This window comes from Schistocerca piceifrons, chromosome 4 (assembly GCF_021461385.2).
Source record: "Schistocerca piceifrons isolate TAMUIC-IGC-003096 chromosome 4, iqSchPice1.1, whole genome shotgun sequence".
In the NCBI taxonomy this organism is placed as follows: Eukaryota; Metazoa; Arthropoda; class Insecta; order Orthoptera; family Acrididae; genus Schistocerca; species Schistocerca piceifrons.
Window position 1 is genome coordinate 248524330 of NC_060141.1, and position 21561 is coordinate 248545890.

At 43.5% G+C, this 21561-nt stretch overlaps 1 protein-coding gene across 5 annotated transcripts in view; it reads left to right on the plus strand.

Annotated features, from left to right (window-relative positions):
• Positions 1-21561, plus strand: part of LOC124796334 (FH1/FH2 domain-containing protein 3) — a 646429-nt gene that overhangs the window by 409896 nt on the left and 214972 nt on the right. For all 5 annotated transcript variants that reach the window (XM_047260468.1, XM_047260466.1, XM_047260469.1 and 2 more), the window contains one exon: positions 3440-3549. In XM_047260468.1, coding sequence (XP_047116424.1) covers positions 3440-3549 — 110 coding nt within the window. The remainder of the gene's footprint in view (positions 1-3439; positions 3550-21561) is intronic.

Here is a 21561-nt window from a genome sequence, read left to right on the forward strand (position 1 = left end):
TGTGAGCTACCTGTTATTGGTCCTTCTGGTCACTGAAGCACCAGTAGCTCGTCGGATCGAAGATAAATGATGAATCTGGGGCTTTGAGTGCTCTTCTGACGGCTATTCGGTCCTCACGTTCTGTCCTCTCTCTAGATCGACCGATTCCATCTGGATGCTGTGATTGGCCATGGTTCATCTATTCCTGCCAACATTTTCGAACAGTGGCGACTCGCTGATTACTCTAGCCGGCTTCTTTGAGCCCAACTCCACGCCCTCTCTGGAATGATGACCTTTGCTATATTGTTCACGCGCCTGTGTGCGAGGCATAGTTGCTGTCCAACTGCGTACACGGAATGAAATTCACTAATACTTTGTCATTGTAACGACAGTCCTCTGTTTAGTATCCTTATCAGCTGTGCGATGAAATCGCGGTGCAGCGTCACACATTCATCCATCGGCCGTCAAGTTTAGAATTTTGGATTTTCCGTCAATACGTGTACGAATATCAATTTGAGACCACTTTACATAACACATTCGTGGCGTGTCTTTTTTTTTTAGTGTATTATGTTGAAGAAAATATGAAGTTATGTACAGTCAAAAAGGACTTTACAAAATATAGATATTTATTGATAGAACTTACAGGATCGGTAGAGGTGTCGTTTTGTAGCAAACAGCTTCAATTTTGATTCACGTAGTGCATCAGTACCCCCTTTTACCAGCAGGAGAATATTGCTGCGCGGTGTGGGATCCTTACCAGGTGGGATTGACGGAGGACATCGGAAGGGTGCAAAAATGGGCAGCTCGTTTTGTATTATCACGTAATAGGGGAGAGAGTGTGGCAGATATGATACGCGAGTTGGGATGGAAGTCATTAAAGCAAAGACGTTTTTCGTCGCGGCGAGATGTATTTACGAAATTTCAGTCATCAACTTTCTCTTCCGAATGCGAAAATATTTTGTTGAGCCCAACCTACATAGGTAGGAATGATCATCAAAATAAAATAAGAGAAATCAGAGCTCGAACAGAAAGGTTTAGGTGTTCGTTTTTCCCGCGCGCCGTTCGGGAGTGGAATGGTAGACAGATAGTATGATTGTGGTTCGATGAACCGTCTGCCAAGCACTTAAATGTGAATTGCAGAGTTATCATGTAGATGTAGATGTAGATGAGGTTTCCTCGATAATCGCTTCCCAGGTCGGTGAATTGGCCTTGAGTGGCCAATCGCATGGAAATCTCGCTCCCCAGACTTGACACCACTGAATTTCTTTCTTTGAGGTTTCGTTAAAGACCGAGCGTATGTTCCTCCTCTACCAAACAATTTTGCCAACGTGAAAAATCGAATCTACGCTGCCTTTGAACAAGTTACTCCCGGTTTGTTTCAGTGAGTATGGGAAAAATTGACTACTGGTGGTATGTTTGCCACATTACAAATGGTAGTTGTACTGAACCAAAATCGCACTTGACACTGTTATTTAAAACTTGTAGCTGTTTCCCCCACCAATTCTGTAAGTTATGTCAATAAATTTACATATCATTCCAAAGTTGTGAAATCATTTTGACTCACCCTGTATGTATGAAACAGTGCCGCTACCGAGTGTGTAGAAGAGTCCTTTTCACGTTTTCATTTAATGCATTGCCTCAGTGTGATACTGTGAACGTAATCCAAATAAGTACTTGATAAACCAACGTCATTCACTCAGTTCCAGCTTTTTTTATTGATTAAGTAAAAACATAAATGAAGGTAACCACTTTATAGACTGAAGAAGTACAGTGTTGTTCGTAAGTTCCTCCGAGATTTCAGAAGACGACTGAGCGGAAACTACAATATGTCTAGAAAACAGATGCACGTCAGTTGAAAGATCATATCTCCAAGTTTTTAGTTCACCTGTTGCACATCGTTTGTGATGCAGGAAACGTCAGTAAGAAAGTCAAACTCTTGCCGTACACGGTCCAACCATTGTGATCGATATGGCCGAAGGTGTAATTATCCACCGGCCGTGGTGACGGAGCGGTTCTAGGCGCTACAGTCTGGAACCACGAGACCGCTACGGTCGCAGGTTCGAATCCTGTCTCGGGCATGGATGTGTGTGATGTCTTTAAGTTAGTTAGGTTTAAGTAGTTCTAAGTTCTAGGGGACTGATGACCTTAGAAGTTAAGTCCCATAGTGCTCAGTGCCATTTGAACCATTTTTGTAATTATCCTTCCTTGCAACTTTTCAAATTCAGTGGCAGTTTAGGCAGGGACATACTATGTTTAACATAATCCCATGAGAAGAAATCACGTAGAGCTAAATCACGTTACAATGAGGGCCACCGAAGAAGAGGAGTTTACTGATGTGAAGCACGTCCAATCCCGTACTGAGGCACTTCCGCACTGAGGAAATTTTGGAGGAAAGTGTAATGGAGCAGCACCTGATTGTGAATGAAGTTTCCACTGTCTTGTTAAAATGTAGCCTAAGCCATTACTGCAGCATAATGAGTTGCATGAAACCTGTCAAAGTTTTCTTTGCAAAGAAAAGTAGTCCATAAACTTCCGAAGAGGACAAGGCAGAAAATAGGTTAACTTTAGGCGAATGTGTTCCACTATCTGGTGTCGATGTTCAGTGCACCAAACCCACACGTTGTGACGATTCATCTTCCTGCACGTGTGTAACATGGCCACTGAAAACCAACTTACATGAGAAACCATCTTTCCCCAGAAACCGCTTTAAGTCATCTCAAAAATCAGAACAAAGTTCATTGTCCCGAATAGTCAGAGCAAGTAACAACTGTAGCGGGTATGGTTTTACACTCAGACATTTGCGTAAAATGCGCCGCATAGTATACTGCGGTATCTGCAGTTTTCTGCCCGCACGTGCCGTAGAGTTTTTCAAGGCCGTGACGTATGTTTGCCGCACACACTCTGCCCTCTACTTACGATCCTGGCGAGATTTTTTTTTTTTCTTTGCACCACATAAGCAGCCAGTTACACTAAATGTGTTGTATCTCCCAGGGATTGTTTCGTCTGTTGGAACTTTAACCGGATTTTTGTGCTAAACCGTCACTGAACCGCCACAATTGACTGACGTTTAGGGATTCAAGGACATAAAACGCACAGATCCCTCTCTTATACGCCATGGTCTGACACGCCTCCCACCTAGTGTGCGCTCCTCAACAATGCCAATATGTGTGTTGCGAACTGAAATTTGGAGTGATGTTCTATCCACTTGTATGTGTCATTTTCTGTACGTCTTGCAGCTTTTATTCTTATATAGCACACAGTAGGAGGCTGCATTCCACAGTGCCTCCCTCACACAGGCGTGACGTGCCTGGTAATCAATTCCGCGTCGGGGAATTGAACTCGGACCTCTTACACTTGCAGTCCTCTGTCGAGTGCGTTGCTGTTCGAGCGGTGTGTGAAATGCACTGTACTTAGCATTTCCTTAGACAGTTGGCAATAACGCTCACCTTTTCTGTTCCAGCTCGATGATGCGGCGTTGCAGCTGTACAAAGATGGCGACTACGGGGCATACCTGGACCTGGACGCATCCATCAATGAGCAGCAGGACGAGTTCGAGAACTTCCACAAGAAGTAAGTACCAGCTTTGCATCGATCAGGAAACGAACTGATCGTTATTACAGAAAACGGCGCCCGCATACACGTCACCGAGCGAGGTAGAGCAGTGTGTGTTAAAAGTACTGGATTCTGTTTTGGAAAGATCAGAGTTTAAATCCTTTTCCCAATATTCACATTAAGGTTTCCGTGGTTTCCCTAAACCGATTGAGCTGAGTGCCGATATGGTTCCTTTGAAAAGGATTCGCCAATCCGAGCTTTTGCTCTAGCTTCAAGGACCTCATAGTCGATGGGAAGTTAGACCCGAATTTTCCTTTGTTCACACATGTCCTACATTTTAGAACGGTCATCTGAAAATTACCTGAAATGTCTGGACAGTATTGGTCCCTCGATATATGCGTGTTCAAAGACATCATTTCCTTCCGGGTTTCAAAAATACGGTGGCAGAAACAATACGCAGTCTTTGTTGAAGTGATTTAAAGAAACAAAGAAAGAGTAAATTCATGTGGCTGTAAAGGCGTGTCGTGTACCCTCATCTTAAGACACCCTTCAAGGGGACAATTGTTTGATTAAAGATAACGCCCTTAGAAGTACGCCACTGGCATCAGACATTACTACACCCTGGATTCTTAGTGTAGTGTTGGCCAATTAAAATTCGACCGAAATAAATTCGCTGAATGCGAGTTATCCATTACGTTGATGGTGATTTCAGATTGGAGAGGATAATTACTGAGTTAGCCGTATTTGTCTGTCGTCCTGTAATCTTGCATCTGGGCAGCGAGTAGGACTGTTTAGCAAGTACTTTAGCTCTAGATCTGAGTTTTCTACGGAACAGCTGCCTTACCCTTGCCCACTGTCCGCACTGACTTAATCCTTTTGATATTCTTTTATGCCATCTTAATAGGCATTTTTAGGATTTTTAATAGAGCACTTCAGATAAAGTAGTAAAGAACACGAAGTTATGATCTCTTAAGTTGTAGTCGATGGGAACAGTTAACAACGATGTAGCTGAACGGGTATCACATTTTAAATATGTGCCATACGAGTTATGGAAGTGATATAGCTGAAGAGCTGCATGAATTTCCAGCAATATATGGAATATTATCAAGAACATTTAATTATTGAACCTGAAAGAATGCAATGACAAAATTTATTAAACTATGGAGTTGCCTTTACTGTAGTGTGAAAACGAGATCTGGGTAACTTACAAGAAACAAAAGTCAACTAGAAACAACAAAGGTCAGAAAATTGATACGATAGAAGGGCTCCATAAGAAGAGATCCAATTGGAAAAGAAATCAATTGTGATAGACTGAATGTAACTGCTCAAATCTTGTTTCGCTACTCCCTCATGAATTGCATAGTTTGTGTTTTGTAAATCGTAAACATCTTTCTCGATAAATTTGTTGACCACAGGAAATCGCTGCGTACAGCTTCCTGTATAACGTAGGTGATAGTAAACCTGCATTCTCAGTGCAGAGTTCGCCGTTTCTACAGTCGCGAACGAGACAGTGCGAATTGCACTATTCAGTCTGTCAACATATCTTGAAAGACCATCTCAAGCTTAGAGCTTGCGCACTAGGCCACTGTACTGTCAGCAGGTGAAGTTACAGACGTACGTCAGAGCGACATCACTCGAACATTCAGCCTCGGGTTGGCAGGCACAAAACAATGAAAATCGGCTTCCTAGAGGTCACGTTCGTCAACACCACCATCTGATGACAGCTGTCTGGCAGTTGTGGCTCATAGGTACCCCGAAGAGATGACAACAAAACTGTTAGCTCCTTTTTGCAGGCTAGTGGTAGTACTGTAACAACTGGGGCAGTATGCAGCTGTGACTCGTGAGCTTCTGTGGACTTATTTGATGACAGAGCAGACAACAGGTTTACTGCTGGTCCTCGGCACCCTAAAGGCTGACGAACTGGCATTCACATTCCCCGCCTACCCCAGCATTCCGTATGCCGCCTGCATTATCAGAAACGAAGCTAGTACGAGTGTAATGTTGAGGGTTGCGTACAGTGGTAATCAAGGTGACAATTTGACCTCAGTGCTATAGTGGCTCCCTTCTTATCCTGTACTGTTCCACGAGTACCACAAGTCTCAGAACAGTTCGCTCCTACTCGAAGACTCATTCTCTCTGTGGCAAAAAAGCGCGCTGGTTTTTGTATTCTTTTGGCCATAACAGTTTGCGTTTTTGAGCTAGTAGCTAATACCGAGTTGTGTTACTTATCATTCATTCCTCTACCTTTTTCGAAGACTGCTGTAAACTGATTTTAAAAATTAATTACCAATTAGAAAATGGACTTCATCCTCATGTCATGTCGTCTTGTGCGTATGTGTCAATGTAACATTCTCTGAATAGAGATTAGTTAGTAAAATAAAATTATAGCCGTCTTCCAAATGGTATAATACATTCAGAGCGTTTCCATTAGAGCGTGCAAAGATTTAACAGGACATAGAGGGTGTCCACTGAACAATTTGAGGTAGGGAACGTGGAGTCGAAGAAGACAGCTTAGGGAGATAATAGGAATAAAATCACATCACTGTGTACCTTTTTATTTACATTAATTACAGGTAACTGCAAATACAATCAATGACACTATGAACGTACCATTTGTACTGTATCTTACAAAATGTGCTGAAACTGACGGCCATCAACTTCAATGCAGGCATAACATCGGCGAACAAGATTCTGACGCACCCTGACAAATATCACTGGTGTTTCGAATCACATCACAGGCAACTACAATTTTGGCAACTAGCTCTACCTCCGTATCTACTTGGGTCTCATAAGCAAGTGCCTTCAGACATCCCCCAGGAAATAATCAAGGTGATTCAGGTCAGGTGACCTCGCTGGCCATGGAAAAGGGCCTCCCGTTCCAATCCAGCGACCAGGAAATAAAGCTTTGAGGTGGTTGCGGACATCAACACTAAAGTGAGGCGGTGGACAGTCATGTTGTATCCGCCTCTTTTCACGAACAGCCAAAGGTACGTTGTCCAAAAACTCAGGTATAACTCTTTGCACGAACCTCAAATAGAGGTGACCATTTAGACGGCCAGGTAGAAGATATGGCCCAATGAGATTGTTGCCTACAATGCCGGCCCAGATATTCGCAGCAAAACGCACTTGATAGTGTAACTATACTACAGCGAGGGTTTCCCTCATCCTACACCTGGCTATTCCTGTTGTTCGGAATACCATCACGATCAAATGAGGCCTCGTGAGTAAACAGCACGATTTGAAGGAAATCATCGATTAATCCATTGTCAGAAGCAACCACGGACGCAGTGCGAGCCTTCGTGCATAGTGAGTCACAAGCACTGTAAGGATTCGTTGTGGGTGATATGGGTGTAATTGTTGTACGTGGAGTACTCGCCAATCGCTAGTATGTGCAGCGCCCATTGCACGTGAAATACGACGAGTACTCGTAGTGAGGTGTGCCGCCAAACGTTCCAGCACCTCCTCTTCCTAAAAATGTGTGAGAATGGTCCTCATATGGTTCAAATGGCTCTAAGCACTATGAGACTTAACATCTGAGGTCATCAGTCCCCTAGACTTAGAACTACTTAAACCTAACTAACCTAAGGACATCACTCACATCCATGCCAGAGCCAGGATTCGAACCTGCGACCGTAGCAGCAGCGCGGTAACGGGCTGAAGCGCCTAGAACCGCTCGGCCACAGAGGCCGGCGAGAGTGGTCCTCATGTTGCCAGGTCCCTCGTTTCTTCTTTCCAATGGACCAGTCTCCCGCATTCGTCGATCGAGAGAAATAAACACACCTCGTGGCGGATGATACCTGTTAGACAATCGTTCCCTGTACAGTCTCGGCAGCGAGAGCATTGCATCTACTTCCCCACACATCAGGTGATGTCAGTGAGTTCTGCGAAACTGTAGCGGTACTGCTCCATCGTGTTGTGCTGCACTTCTCTGAGTAGCACTGCGTAATGAATCGTCTGTCGTTGATTCACAGCACGATACAACAGAGCCACCTTATGGACAAGAAAAAAAACCCGCATCATGACTTTCTAGTAACCGTGCTCGTCCTTCTTGATTCCTTGTAGGAAATAAAGAATGTGCATGTAAATAAACATAACAGTACCGGCTAGCCGCACGGTGTAACGCGCTGCTTCCCGAGCGGGAAGGCGTGCCGGTCCCCGGCACGAATCCGCCCAGCAGATTAGTGTCGGGATCCGGTGTGTCAGCCAGCCTGTGGATGGTTTTTAAAGTGGTTTTCCATCTGACTCGGCGAATGCGGGCTCGTTCCCCTTATTCCGCCTCAGTTACACTATGTCGGCGATTGCTGCGCAACCACTGTCTCCACGTATGCATACGTCATAATTACTCTACCACGCAAACATTTGGGGCTACACTCGTCTGGTATGAGACGTTCCGGGGGTGGGAGAGAGGGGCGGACCACTGGGGGCCGAACCGCAGAATAATCCTGGGTTCGGTGTTGGGCGGGGGTGGGGTGGGTGGACTGCTATGGCTTGTTGTGGGGTTGTGACCACTGAAGGCTACGGCGGGACGAAATCTCTCCGTCGTTTCTAGGTCCCCAGTTCAATACACACACACACACACACACACACACACACACACACACACACACACACACACGTGTAAACTTGTTCGCATGTTAGTTGTAAATAAGGTGGAAAATAGTAATTCTAGACAAAGTGGTAGAAAAATTTACTTCCATATCTCCGTAGGCTGTCTTTTCCGACCCCAGTTTCCCTACCTCAAATTGTTCAATAGAGCATTCTCTCTGTCCTGTTACATTTTTGCACGCTCTTACAGAAACATCCTGTATACAAAACACACACAAACATACACACACGCCGCGCGGGATTAGCCGAGTGGTCTGAGGCGCTGCAGTCATGGACTGTGTGGCTGGTCCCGGCGGACGTTCGAGTCCTCCCGTGGTCATGGGTGTGTGTGTTTGTCCTTAGAATAATTTAGGTTAAGTAGTGTGTAAGCTTACGGACTGATGACCATAGCAGTTAAGTCCCATAAGATTTCACACACATTTGAACATTTTTGAACATATACACACACCCAGGAAAATATTCGCTGTTAACCGGTCAGTCATTGTATTGGTAAATAATAATCGTGATGCCCTACGATTGCATAAGTAGCGGCAGCGCCGCGAGTCCTTGGTTATACACTGATGTGCAAAACTTAACGACGTAGGTAACTTTCGCAAGATGCGTCACTGCCAAGTAACAATCTCGATGAAACTTGGAACGTACATAGAAGGAACGGCTACAGTATAGTACAGAAGGTAACGGAAAAAAATACGCAATGGTTCAAATGGCTCTGAGCACTATGCGACTTAACTTCTGAGGTCATCAGTCCCCTAGAACTTAGAACTACTTAAACCTAACCAACCAAAGGACATCACACACATCCATGCCGAGGCAGGATTCGAACCTGCGACCGTAGCGGTCGCTCGGTTCCAGACTGCAGCGCCTAGAACCGCACGGCCACTCCGGCCGGCACACTTTTATTCGAAGACAATAATTAATAGGCTGTGTGATCACCACGGATCGCACTGCATGCTCCGCAACGTGCTCCCATTCGGGTCACGAGGTTGGCAAGGAGTTGGTAAGGAGTAAGGCGTTCCATTCCTACACCACCTACCCAAGGCATCCCATACGTGCTCGATGGAATGTAAGGTGAGGAAACGGACCGGCCAATACTTTTGCTGAATAGTCACTTGTTCGAAGAGTTCCTGGACCTGCGCTGTTCGAAGCGGTCGCGCACTGTCATTCATAAAGATGTAGTCACGGGCGAATGCACCCCTGGAAAGACGCACATGTGGAAGGAGTACAGTGTCACAGTAACGTTGTCTGGAAAGACTGGGAAATCAGTATGCCCGTGCAACTTTATGCCTGCCCACAACGCAGCACTTGGACCACCAAAACGATGACGTACGACATTGCTGGACATACCTTCATATGGGGAGAGGTGGGAAAAAGTAATAAATCCACGATCATAGGTGGACATAATCGTTTTGGTGATAGAGGTGTTCTGGTGTTGGGAGGCATAAAGTCGGGTGGGCGTATTGACCTCTAAATCTTTGGACACGGTAGCTCTGTGTCATTGTCATTGAGTCACTGTTCTCCTTCCTCATGGTCGTCAGTTCAGAAGTACAGTCGATCGTGACTTTCTATTAATTTAAACTTTTCCGTGAGGAGCGTTATGCAAAAACCAATCATGTGTACAGTTCTATTTAAACGTAGCACAGTAGCACAAGACCATACAAACAAAACGATTTAATTTTTAATTTTGTGCTATTAAAATTAACAATATTTTGGGGTAAAGTGACATAAAAGTCAATTTTACGTTATGTCAGTGCAAGAACAATGGGTTTTTAATCAATGACGATTATAGGCCAAATCTCGTATGGATTTTGTAGGCGAATTTCAGGCTGTTTCCCGACTTCATAGACCACAAGTGTCGGATATCAATTTGTTCACCTCAGCTTCGCCTACGCCACTGTGGTGCGTTTAAACGGTTATCATATGCAGCGTGTGTACTTATTGTCCCATTGGCATGGGCATTCGTACACGCCGCCCATACGAAGTCAGAGATCATCCTTGACGCTTCCTGATAGTTCCATCGTTTTAAGCAACTGCCACATCTCGACCATCTAATGGATAGCATGCGAAAGAGCATTTAAGCATGTCACAGTCTACATGGTGGAACACAACGTGTTGAATGTTACCCGGCGGCACAGTTTGATTTCGCAGATGTGCAAACATGTGTTCTTTCCAATAAAGCCGGCCACTGTGGTCGAGCGGTTCTAGGCGCTTCAGTCTGGAACCGCGCGACCGCTACGGTCGCAGGTTCGAATCCTGCCTCTGGCATGGATGTATGTGATGTCCTTAGGTTAGTTAGGTTTAAGTAGTTCTAAGTCTAGGGGACTGATGACGGCAGATGTTCAGTCCCATTGTGCTTAGATCCATTCGAACCATTTCCAATAAACTGCCTTTATTGTGATTATTGTTTCTATTTCACAAATGATTTTTTCGATTTCGTAAGGTTATTCTTCCTTCCTTTGATCCTGTTGAATGCAATCCCACACGCCTTACATTTAATGATATAATATAAGGGGTATTCGAATGAAAGCCGGTTACTAGTGTAAAGTAACGGTAACGATTCTATTAACTGAAAAATGTAGTTATACACAGTACACATACTCAAAAACTGTCTCCAAAACTGTTGGCACATTTATCCCATTGCAACACTAGCCGGTTGGTTCCACACTTGAAGAAGCTAGTAGGCTACTGTCGGATCCAGACCTGGACCCAGTCACACACTTCGTCGTCCGTTGCGAGTCTGTGTCCGCGTATAGCTTGTTTCAGAGGTCCAAACACATGAAAGTCACACCGTGAAAGGTCGGGACTGTACGGTGGATGAGCCTGTCCAGGACGAGCATCGTCTTCCAGTGACTCGCGCTCCTCAGGGAATCGTTTACGCCATTCCACAACACTTGAACGACTCAGACTGTACTCACCGTACGCAGGCTTCATCCGTCGATACATTTCACGGCCCCCAACTCCCTCCGCCGCCAAAAATCCAATCACTCCTGCTTACTCGCCTGGATGTTCGGTAGTGGACGAAAACATGTATGACCACCTCTTCGGCGTGAAACCACACTGGCGCTATGCAACATCAAACGGTGTGCATGCTTCAGTCTCTCTACCAATAGATGGCGCCACCATGCCAGCAGTTACGTGGTGCCACCTTACGTGTAAGGCAAAGGTAGACGCACTGACCAGGTGTCATTTGAATGAACCTCATACAAGATAGGTGCGAACAGAAGCAGCGAGGGAGAGTATCAAAGAAAATCCTTACCTACAATTCCAGAAGGAAGATAAAGAAATAAAGAGCTGCGTGGCGTTGTTGGCTGGCAGACCTCCGGACCGTCCACTGGGACAGGGTTCTATTCCTCGGTGCATAACAGCTACTTTCCACGCTGTGCGTGAGTTGTGTCTGTTGAGTGTAGTTGACTGCAATGGAAGTACGCGTACAGTGGGATGTGTCGTTTGTATGTTTATCAGAGAAGGGAGAAGGTGAAACCCAGCCACCACACATCCTACTCCCTTGGGATGGCTTCACGTCCTCATGTAACGGACAGATAATCATCAAAAGTGTCACACCCTCACTCCACGAGATACTGCGAAGATAGTTTTAACTTAATCTAGCATACTCTTGCACAGTTCGATGATCGGGAACATTACGCCGTCAGCTGCCCTGTTTGTCAACCAAATATTGGCGGTAAAAATTTCTCCCGTCTCCAAGATTCGAACCGGCTACCTCCGAGTCGAGCGTCACGGCACCAGCGAAATAGTGAATTTTTGTGAAGACGGAACAAATAGATGCTCAGCCCTTGTAGCCTGTGGAAGACAGTGATGGCAACTTCTGATAACCCAGTAGTCACCAAACCCATTAGTCAGCAGAGCCAAATATCAACAGTACAATGATTGAAATATCCTTTGGAAGCCAATTTTTTAAAGCTTGAACTGTGTAGGTAGGTACGGTGTTACTAACTTTATTAGGGAACTCCTAAACTGGTTTTGCCAGAAACATCTGCAATCTGAGGTGCGTTCACTGGGGTCGATCCCTTCCAATTGTTCCATCCACACTCGTCTGGTGTACTTGTATCATCTTCCTCAACATTCCTTTCTGGTTACTCGACAGTACATGCTCTTTCAATCCACACTGCTACCTAAAATTAACTTAACCACTTCACTTAAAATTTTAAGTCTTAGATACACTATTTATACGTTGAATGAAAATTGACGTCATACTTAATAACGATCTTATTTATTGATGACATTAAACTGTAATGTAGCCTTAAAATTAAATCATCGCAATAACTGACAAACACTGATATGAAAAATGACCTTGCATGCCCAAGGAAAGTTTCGGTGACTCAACTTTGTATGTTGCTTTTAATTTTAGGCACGATTCCATGTTCTCATCAAGAAGACGATTTCGCGATTTACTCTTGATAAGGTTAACGCTTGAAAATTATTTTTCACATAAATATGTAGACATGAATAAGGAAAGAAGGCCAGACGCCAACTTTTTAAGCTGGTTCTATAAATTAGGAATACTTTCCCAGGTGTTAAAAATAATCTCTCTTCTACAGATCTTTCAAAGCAGACCACTTGTGCTGTGAAGTAAGTTCACATTTGGAACCTCCTGGCACATTAAAACTATGTGCCGGACCGAGGCTCGAACTCGGGACCTTCGCCTAATTTCATTCTGGAAGTTCACATTTGTTTTGCCCCGTTATTTCTATATCAGCACACGGACTTTAAAATTTCGAGCTCCATAATTCTTTTTGTCTTTTTTATGTTACAGTAGCATTAAGTGTTTTGCTTTTTTCTCACTTCCTCAAACCTGCAGAGGAAAGCTTCCCACATATTTAAAAGTGTTTTGGAATCGCAAACGTCAGTATCAGAATTATTTTCTTGGAGTTTTTTTCAACAGATTTCGAAAGTGCATGAAAGTTTTTCTTTTCAAAATCTAGAACAAAAAGAGATAGCTTATTTTCGAATGAAATAACTTCTAACATCGAAATAGTCTGTCCTTTCCCCTGTAGTGTACGAGTAAGCTATTTTAGATGAGACGTAACGTATACCATGAAATAAATTTTTTAATCCACTGGATAGTGAAAACTATATTCTCAAAGAGAAGTTTTTTAATTTCTGTTCATAAGGAACCAAAGCGTTTTCACTTAGCCAGACAACGTATCTTGCAGTGCAGCAGATCTGTGCACTCACTCTCCGTTTCAACTAAAATTTCTTGGAATTGTCGATGATGCTTCAGCACTGTAGATGCACGCCGACGCGTCGTATTTCGTGGAAAAGCAGCCGCAGTCAGAGGGCCGAAGAGCGGCATGCAGCTCGCCGCGAGCGGCGGTTTGCCGACAAGTGTCCTAAACTGCTTATTTAAGAGACGATTGGAAGGAAAGATTTGAGAGTAAAAGCGCACTGTCTGTTTCTGTACGCAATCTGGCAACTCATTTATTCTAAACGTTCATTTTTAGACCGTCAGCTGGAAAGTGGACGTGGAAATATTTCGAGGACCCTAATAATGGAAGAGTGCCAGCTGGAGTTGCCTGGCGTTGGCTCGCGGTATGTGAACATGTGTTTGCTCGGTCCCTGTAGGTAAACAGCGGCTGCGTGAAAACTAGCATTTTCGCAAACATTCTCCTGACACTAACGTTTCTGTCTCACCGTTAAGTCAAACACATCACTGGTCGAAGGGCGCGTATCTCCTATAGGTTGTTACAGGTCTGCTGCTCTGCACTGCAATGACCATTTGTTTGGTGGAAGAAGAAGTCGGAAAGTTACAGACACTACAGTAGTAGTTGGCATGTACCACGGGGGATGTTAGAGAGCATATATACAGGAGAGAGGCCATAGGTGAAGTCACACGTGATTGGCTGATCAGCTACGATGCCACTTCTGCGAGCATATCTCCAAAAATGGTTCAAATGGCTCTGAGCACTATGGGACTTAACATCTATGGTCATCAGTCCCCTAGAACTTAGAACTACTTAAACCTAAGTAACCTAAGGAGATCACACAACACCCAGTCATCACGAGGCAGAGAAAATCCCTGACCCCGCCGGGAATCGAACCCGGGAACCCGGGCGCGGGAAGCGAGAACGCTACCGCACGACCACGAGCTGCGGACGCGCATATCTCCTTCGATTCGTATGTCCGCAGTGCTTTCCAGAGTGGGAACATTGTTTTGAAGACTTGTGCAAATGACTGCAAAATATCTGAGCTATTTTCGGATTTGTTAACCCTCTGAGCGTGTTTGCACTTCGGTCAGACAATCATGCACTTGAGCGTAAATGCCAGCTTTTATTTGACATGGGGACGTTATCAACTAACTCTTTTCGATTTTGTTTATAGTATACATAACAGCAGTGTAGTGTCTGTGGATGACTTTCCGACTTCTCCCTCCACCAAATGGTGACTGCTGCCTTACTTTGCCTACAGTGCTGAGCAGCAGACCTCTGACAACCTAAAGCAATACAATTCAATTCTAAAACAGAAAAACTAAAAAAAATCACATTTGATGAACCGATTATTTCCAAGCACTGTTAAGTACAAAACATTTCGCGATAATTTATCTAGACACTGTGTACCGTCAAATTTTAATAATGAAAGTGTCTACGGTTCAAATCTCGCTAGTGGCAAGTTTTTTTACTTTTATTTAAATTCTATTTCTATTGTCAAATGGAAATGATAATAAGTATTTAATCGCAATAAAATCCAATAAAAATATCATTTTATTTTTAATTACTGACCGTATGAAATGAATTAAAATTTTATACAGACATGTGAAATGTGAAATGACTATTGTTAAATGAAAGACTTACATACGTCAGTAATATCGATGGATTTCGTAAGCTTGTATTTCCATGGAACGAGGAAAGAAGAAATCTTTGGGTACTTGCAGTAAGTAGAGGAGATAGAAAAAACACTGCAAACAAATACATTTGCAGTTGAGTGACAGATATTTCTGTAGATACTGTGCTACCTTTTGAATTTTACTCTAGAAGAAGCTGTCAAATGACTCCTGTGAAGGATTTCTGTCACGATAACTGACTGCGTCTTTACTTTACTCACGTTGACTCTCACAGTTCTAGGTGACTGTTTTAGTTTCATCCTGCTCTACCAAATATTGCATTGTACTGATTTTTTGATGCACTGTAAGTCTTTAAAATTTCGCATCTACTACCACCAGGCTTTATGAAGCCCATTTACGCCAGTCCTTGCTGGTATCGTAATGTTTCAGTTCTATTATGAGCCATAACACAACGCTATGTTTCAGTTTTGGTATTAACGCTGACTCTTGGCGCTGATGAATTGTGAGCATATTTTGTTCCGTATTTCTGTTTGGTTGCTGTTGCACTGTTTACTGTAAATACACGTCCACTTGAAGACATTATGCTTAACAAATCACCTTAACGATACTTAATAATCTTATGACGTACCACTCATGCAGATTTACTCTCTAAATTAAGACATTTTGTGGGATATACACAGTTTTCTTGTCGTATTTGTTATTTCATTTCGTTATTATGGTATAATGCTGTATGGCAGTATATAATGGCCTGTTATTCGTAAAGTTACCCATGAAACGCACTCAGCCTAAATTCGTGAGTGATTCTGCAAAAGCGTCGTACTATTACATTGTGTTACATCTTTAAACACTTGTAAACCGCCTGAAATGGACGACTGCTTACAATTTTATCTTATTTGGTGTAATGTCTGCCTCATTTTTAACTTTTTGCACTTGACATAAAAAACAACTCTTATAACATGCAAATTTGTAGTAGATGTTCTTTTTAGTGCAGTGATTTGTCTTCTGAACATGCTTCAAAGCAGAATTATCCAGATGCTTATAGAAGAGCATCCAATAGCTGAAAAAACGTTTGATAGCGATGTTTTCGTAATTTTGAACTTACTTTTTTTCCCCTTCGCTATTGTCCATTGGTACTTTCCACTACAGCATGGACGAAACATGGCCGCTGTAATGGCGCTGGCTAATCTCTCCCTGTATACAGGTTTTAGGGAGTGTAATAGGACCGTTGCTGTTCATATTGTATATTAATGATGTAGCGGATAGTGTTTTGTTGCTGTCCCACGCTTTTATCAGATGAGGGAGTTATCTACTAGGAAATTCTGTCCAGTAATGTGACACTCACATTCTGTTAGATCGCCACAAAAAATGAGACTGGTGCAGATTGGAAATTAGCTCCCGAAAGCTCCGGAAGCTTGAAATGTGGTCTCCTTTAATTATGCAATTAATGAGTTATATTAGAGTTAGTCAAATCATACATAAATTTGCTCTGAGCACTATGGGACTTATCATCTGAGGTTATCACTCCCCCTAGAATTTAGAAATACTTAAACCTAACTAACCTCCATACCCGAGGCAGGATTCGAACCTGTGACCGTAGCAGTCGCGCGGTTCCGGACTGAAGCGCCTAGAACCGCTCGGCCACCGCGGCCAGCATTTGTGATTAAGAACGTGTAGAGTGATGAAGTGGAAGGACCACATTGGATGAGTTGCAGTTAAAACAAGTGGAAGCCCACGATACGGAGAAATTGCAATTTTTCTACGAAAGATATTGCAGAGAAAACATTTGTAGGTTGATACTTGAATATTGCGTCAGTCCAATGTAGCAAAGAAGTGAGGCTTGTTTGACTGGCGACAGAGTGCAAGAGTAATGTTGACAAAAATATTACCCGGCAGACAGGCGAAGAAAGGTGCCGTACATCTCGCGAGAGCCTGCTGTGACAACTTGGAGAACAGTCTTTCGTGACAGATAATACGGAGATGCTTCAGCGCCCTCGGCATCTATCCTGTAGCGATGTCGCGGGTAAAATAACACAAATGCTCGCACAGAGACGTACTAGCAGTCGCTCTTCCCACTCTCTGCCACGCAGTTGGCAGAGTGCAGATGTCGATGCGGAAAGCGGCCGCATCCGTATTTTTTCCGAGAGGTGGCTGCGGGATGTTGACCGGCAGGTGACGTCAGACGCGGCAAACAGGATTGGGAAGCTCCGCAGAGGAGCCGCTGCCATGTCACAGGCGTCCGCGGCCCTAAAGCGATTTGCCGCCACATCCGTGGCCGCGCTGCGCAGACGGCGTTCCGCTCTGTCATCTTTTCTTAACCGGACTACTCCCTGTACACTATCTGATCAACAGTATCCGGGCGCCCCTACGCAATACACGGAACTGACTTGACAAACTACTTGTGTGCCAAAACCTCTCGCTAGCAATGTGAAAGCGAGTACTTTTAAATTCCGATTAACGTGTCTGATCTAGAATTGCCTTTACTACTCCACTTTTAAGCACGAACTTACTTGTGCAAATTACTTTTTCCATGTGTGATTTTAATCCATTTGAAACGCATCTGGCTGTCTTTAAATTAGATTGTACATGAAGAATGGTTCATAACAACAATCAGGAAAACTGTCATAATCAGTCACATACTCAGACTAACTTTATCATGAGTCAATCACATGCAGTGGCTAACTTCTACGTAACGGCGCGTGTGTTGGATTTACATGAAATTTTGCTAATGAAGACTGATGTTAAAATTGAAGACTGATCTTAAAATCTCTCAAAAGGTTAATTTACGCCCTAGATTTGTTTCTTACCTTGGCAACGGATAGCTCGGCTTTGCACCGACCCCACTGCAAAAGTTATGAGGGCAGTGTCGTAGGACCGTTGCTATTCACAATATATATAAATGACCTTGTGGATAACATCGGAAGTTCACTGAGGCTTTTTGCGGATGATGCTGTAGTATATCGAGAGGTTGTAACAATCGAAAATTGTACTGAAATTCAGGGTGATCTGCAACGAATTGACGCATGGTGCAGGGAATGGCAATTGAATCTCAATGTAGAAAAGTGTAATGTGCTGCGAATACACAGAAAGAAAGATCCTTTATCATTTAGCTACAATATAGCAGGGCAACAACTGGAAGCAGTTAATTCCATAAATTATCTGTGAGTAGGCATTAGGAGTGATTTAAAATAGAATTACCATATAAAATTAATCGTCGGTAAAGCAGGTACCAGACTGAGATTCATTGGAAGAATCCTAAGGAAATGCAATCCGAAAACAAAGGAAGTAGGTTACAGTACACTTGTCCGCCCACTGCTTGAATACTGCTCACCGGTGTGGGATCCGTACCAGATAGGGTTGATAGAAGAGATAGAGAAGATCCAACGGAGAGCAGCGCGCTTCGTTACAGGATCATTTAGTAATCACGAAAGCGTTACGGAGATGATAGATAAACTCCAGAGGAAGACTCTGCAGGAGAGACGCTCAGTAGCTCGGTACGGGCTTTTGTTAAAGTTTCGAGAACATAACTTCACCGAGGAGTCAAGCAGTATATTGCTCCCTCCTACGTATATCTCGCGAAGAGACCATGAGGATAAAATCAGAGACATTAGAGCCCACACAGAGGCATACCGACAATCTTTCTTTCCACGAACAATACGAGCCTGGAATAGAAGGGAGAACCGATAGAGGTACTCAGGGTACCCTCCGCCACACACCGTCAGGTGGCTTGCGTAGTATGAATGTAGATGTAGATGTAGAAATAGCTACGTGCCGTTTGCCTTCGTATCTTATTTTTATTTTGTGGTGTTTTCGTCAATCAAACTTGGTTCTTTTTCTGTAAATGTGATTCTCTGCACACGCGGTATTGCAAGGGATGGCAGTTGACAGATACACCTATCATCAATGAGAATAAGTTTCAAAGTTTTTGTAAATAAGCAAAATGGTATTTCTGCAATTAGATTAAATGGTTTTAGTAACTCAGGATGGACTTTTACTAACAATAATTATAACTTTTTTCTGTCACTGTCGCACATCGTTAAATTTACCTTTGTACACGATCTTTAAATTGTATAAGAGTCATACTTTGCCTGTTTAGTGAAATACTTTATCTACCAGTAGAGGGAGGAAACTAATTAAAATTCTGAACACAAAGCTGATAACCCTCCCTGGATGCCAACATGGAGATACGAGGTTTGTAACTTTAATAGTGACAACTATTTATTTATAGCTCGTACAAAGTAGATACGTGTTTCAAAGTTTTACTGACCTTCAAAGTAATCACCAGCATTGTGTATAACCCGTTGCCAGCGATGTGGAAGTCGTAGGATACTCATAGCAGCGCCAGTTGTGTTGCCCCACGAATTTGTAGCAGTTCTGAAGCGAATGCCATGAAGTGTGTCCTTTAGTTTAGAAATCGAGTTGAACTCACTAGGGCTTAAGTCAGGGGAGTGAAGTAGGTGGTATAGCACCTAGCAGCCCCATCAGTCAAACAAATCAGTAACAGCTCGCACTGTACGTGCTGGAGCATTGTCCCGCAAAATGATGGTCAGGTCCTGCAGAAAGTGTCATCGCTTCTGTCTCTAAGTTGGTCGTAGGTTGTGTTCCAAAAATGAACAGCCTCATGCTAGTTTAGCAATTCGATACCTCCAGTCCCACCCCCTGTTGATATTAGCAGCCAATATTGTGGTTGCAAGATAGACAATATCTGTGGCATCGAATGCCGTAGACATCATTGGCCTTTTACGACCTCACATTCAAGGCGTTCCTTCTCAGAGTCGGCCAACGGCCAATACACTTTTATTTCAGAGTTCTTGTGCGTCGAACTCGGGTACAAGATACAGACGGTATTGGTGCCAGCATTCTGGGAGGAATGCTGCTAACTAACACGCAGCACTCCAGTCATAGGTACATAGTGTACAAGAAGTTAATGCGCCGGTGTTCTAATTCACAAAAGAAAAGAAAATAATAATTGACGAAAAAGTAAACTGATAGCAAAAAGAGAAATAACTGGCGAATATTAAATCAGTAATAGAAATAAAATTGCTGGAATACTTAAAATACAAGGGGCAGTCAAATGAAAAAGAGACAGATCGAAAGAAAGGGAAGACTCCCGTTTGAAGTCACGAAGCATTTATGTGTTGTTCGAACCTACCGATAACAAATCCAGCAGCAAGCTGGCTCTGAGCACCATGGGACTTAACTTCTGAGGTCATCAGTACCCTAGAACTTAGAACTACTTAAACCTAACTGACCTAAGGACATCACACACATCCATGCATGCCCGAGGCAGGATTCGAACCTGCGACCGTAGCGAGGGCCTAAATGGCTGCGATGTCTTCCTTTAATACGACGTGAGGGGCTCCAAAACACTCAGGCAATACTAGGAAATGGATCGCACGGTTTTTTTTTTTTATACGCGATCTCCTTTATAGATGAGCTATACTTTGCTAAAATTCTCCCGATAAACCGAAATTGACCATTCGTCTTCCCTACTACCGTTCTTACGTGCTCGTTTTATTTAACATCGCTTTGCAACGTTACGCCCAGATAATTAATCGATGTGACTTTATTAAGCGGCACACCACTAATACACCTACCGTATTCAAAAAATACAGGTTTTTCCTACTCATCTTCATTAACTTAAGTTTTTCTACATTTAGAGCAAGTTGCCATTCATCGCACAAAATAGAAATTCTAACTCATCTTCCACCCTTCTACAGTCACCCAACGACAGTACTTCCCCGTATACTACAGCGTAATCAGCAAACAGCTGTAGATTGTTGCTTACCCTATCCGTAAGATCATTTATGTGTAGAGTGAACAAGAGCAGTCCTATCCACTTACCTGGGGAAGTCATGACGACAACCTTGTATGTGATGAATACTCGCCATCGGGGACAACCTGCTCGTTTCCATTACTTAAAAAGACTTCGAGCCACTCACGTGTCCGTGAACCTATTCCAAATGCTAGGAACTTTGTTAACAGTTTGCAGTGGGCACCGTGTCAAACATTTTCCGGAAATCTAGAAATATGGAGTCTGCCTGTTGCCTTCATCCATGGTTAGCAGGACGTCATGTGAGAAGAGGGCAGCCAGAGATTCGCACGACCGATGCTTTCAAAATACACGCTGATTTGTGGACAGAAGCTTTTGTGTCTCAAGGAAATTTACTATGTTCGACCTTAAAATATGTTCAAGGATTCTGCAATAAATCGATATTAAGCAAGCTTGTCTTTTTTGCGGGTCCGTTCGAGTGACCTGTGCTTTTTGCCAGTCTCTTGGGATTTTTAGCTGAGTGAGAGAGTACTCTGTAAAACCTAAATGGCGGTTCCTTCTAGAACTTGCGACTTAATTGCTTTCATCTTTTTCAGTTGCTTCCCACTCAAATTGATCCTACGAGCCTCTGGTTGTATTAGCAGTGTGAGGGCGGGCATTTTGAAAATGCACAAAACTGCGAAAAAGCATTCGACACTTACGATTTTACATTGCCCACTGTAGTTTCTTTACGGTAATACAATGTTGATCTGCATTGTTCTTAGGCCCTCGCTACGGTCGCAGGTTCGAATCCTGCCTCGGGCATGCATGGATGTGTGTGATGTCCTTAGGTTAGTTAGGTTTAAGTAGTTCTAAGTTCTAG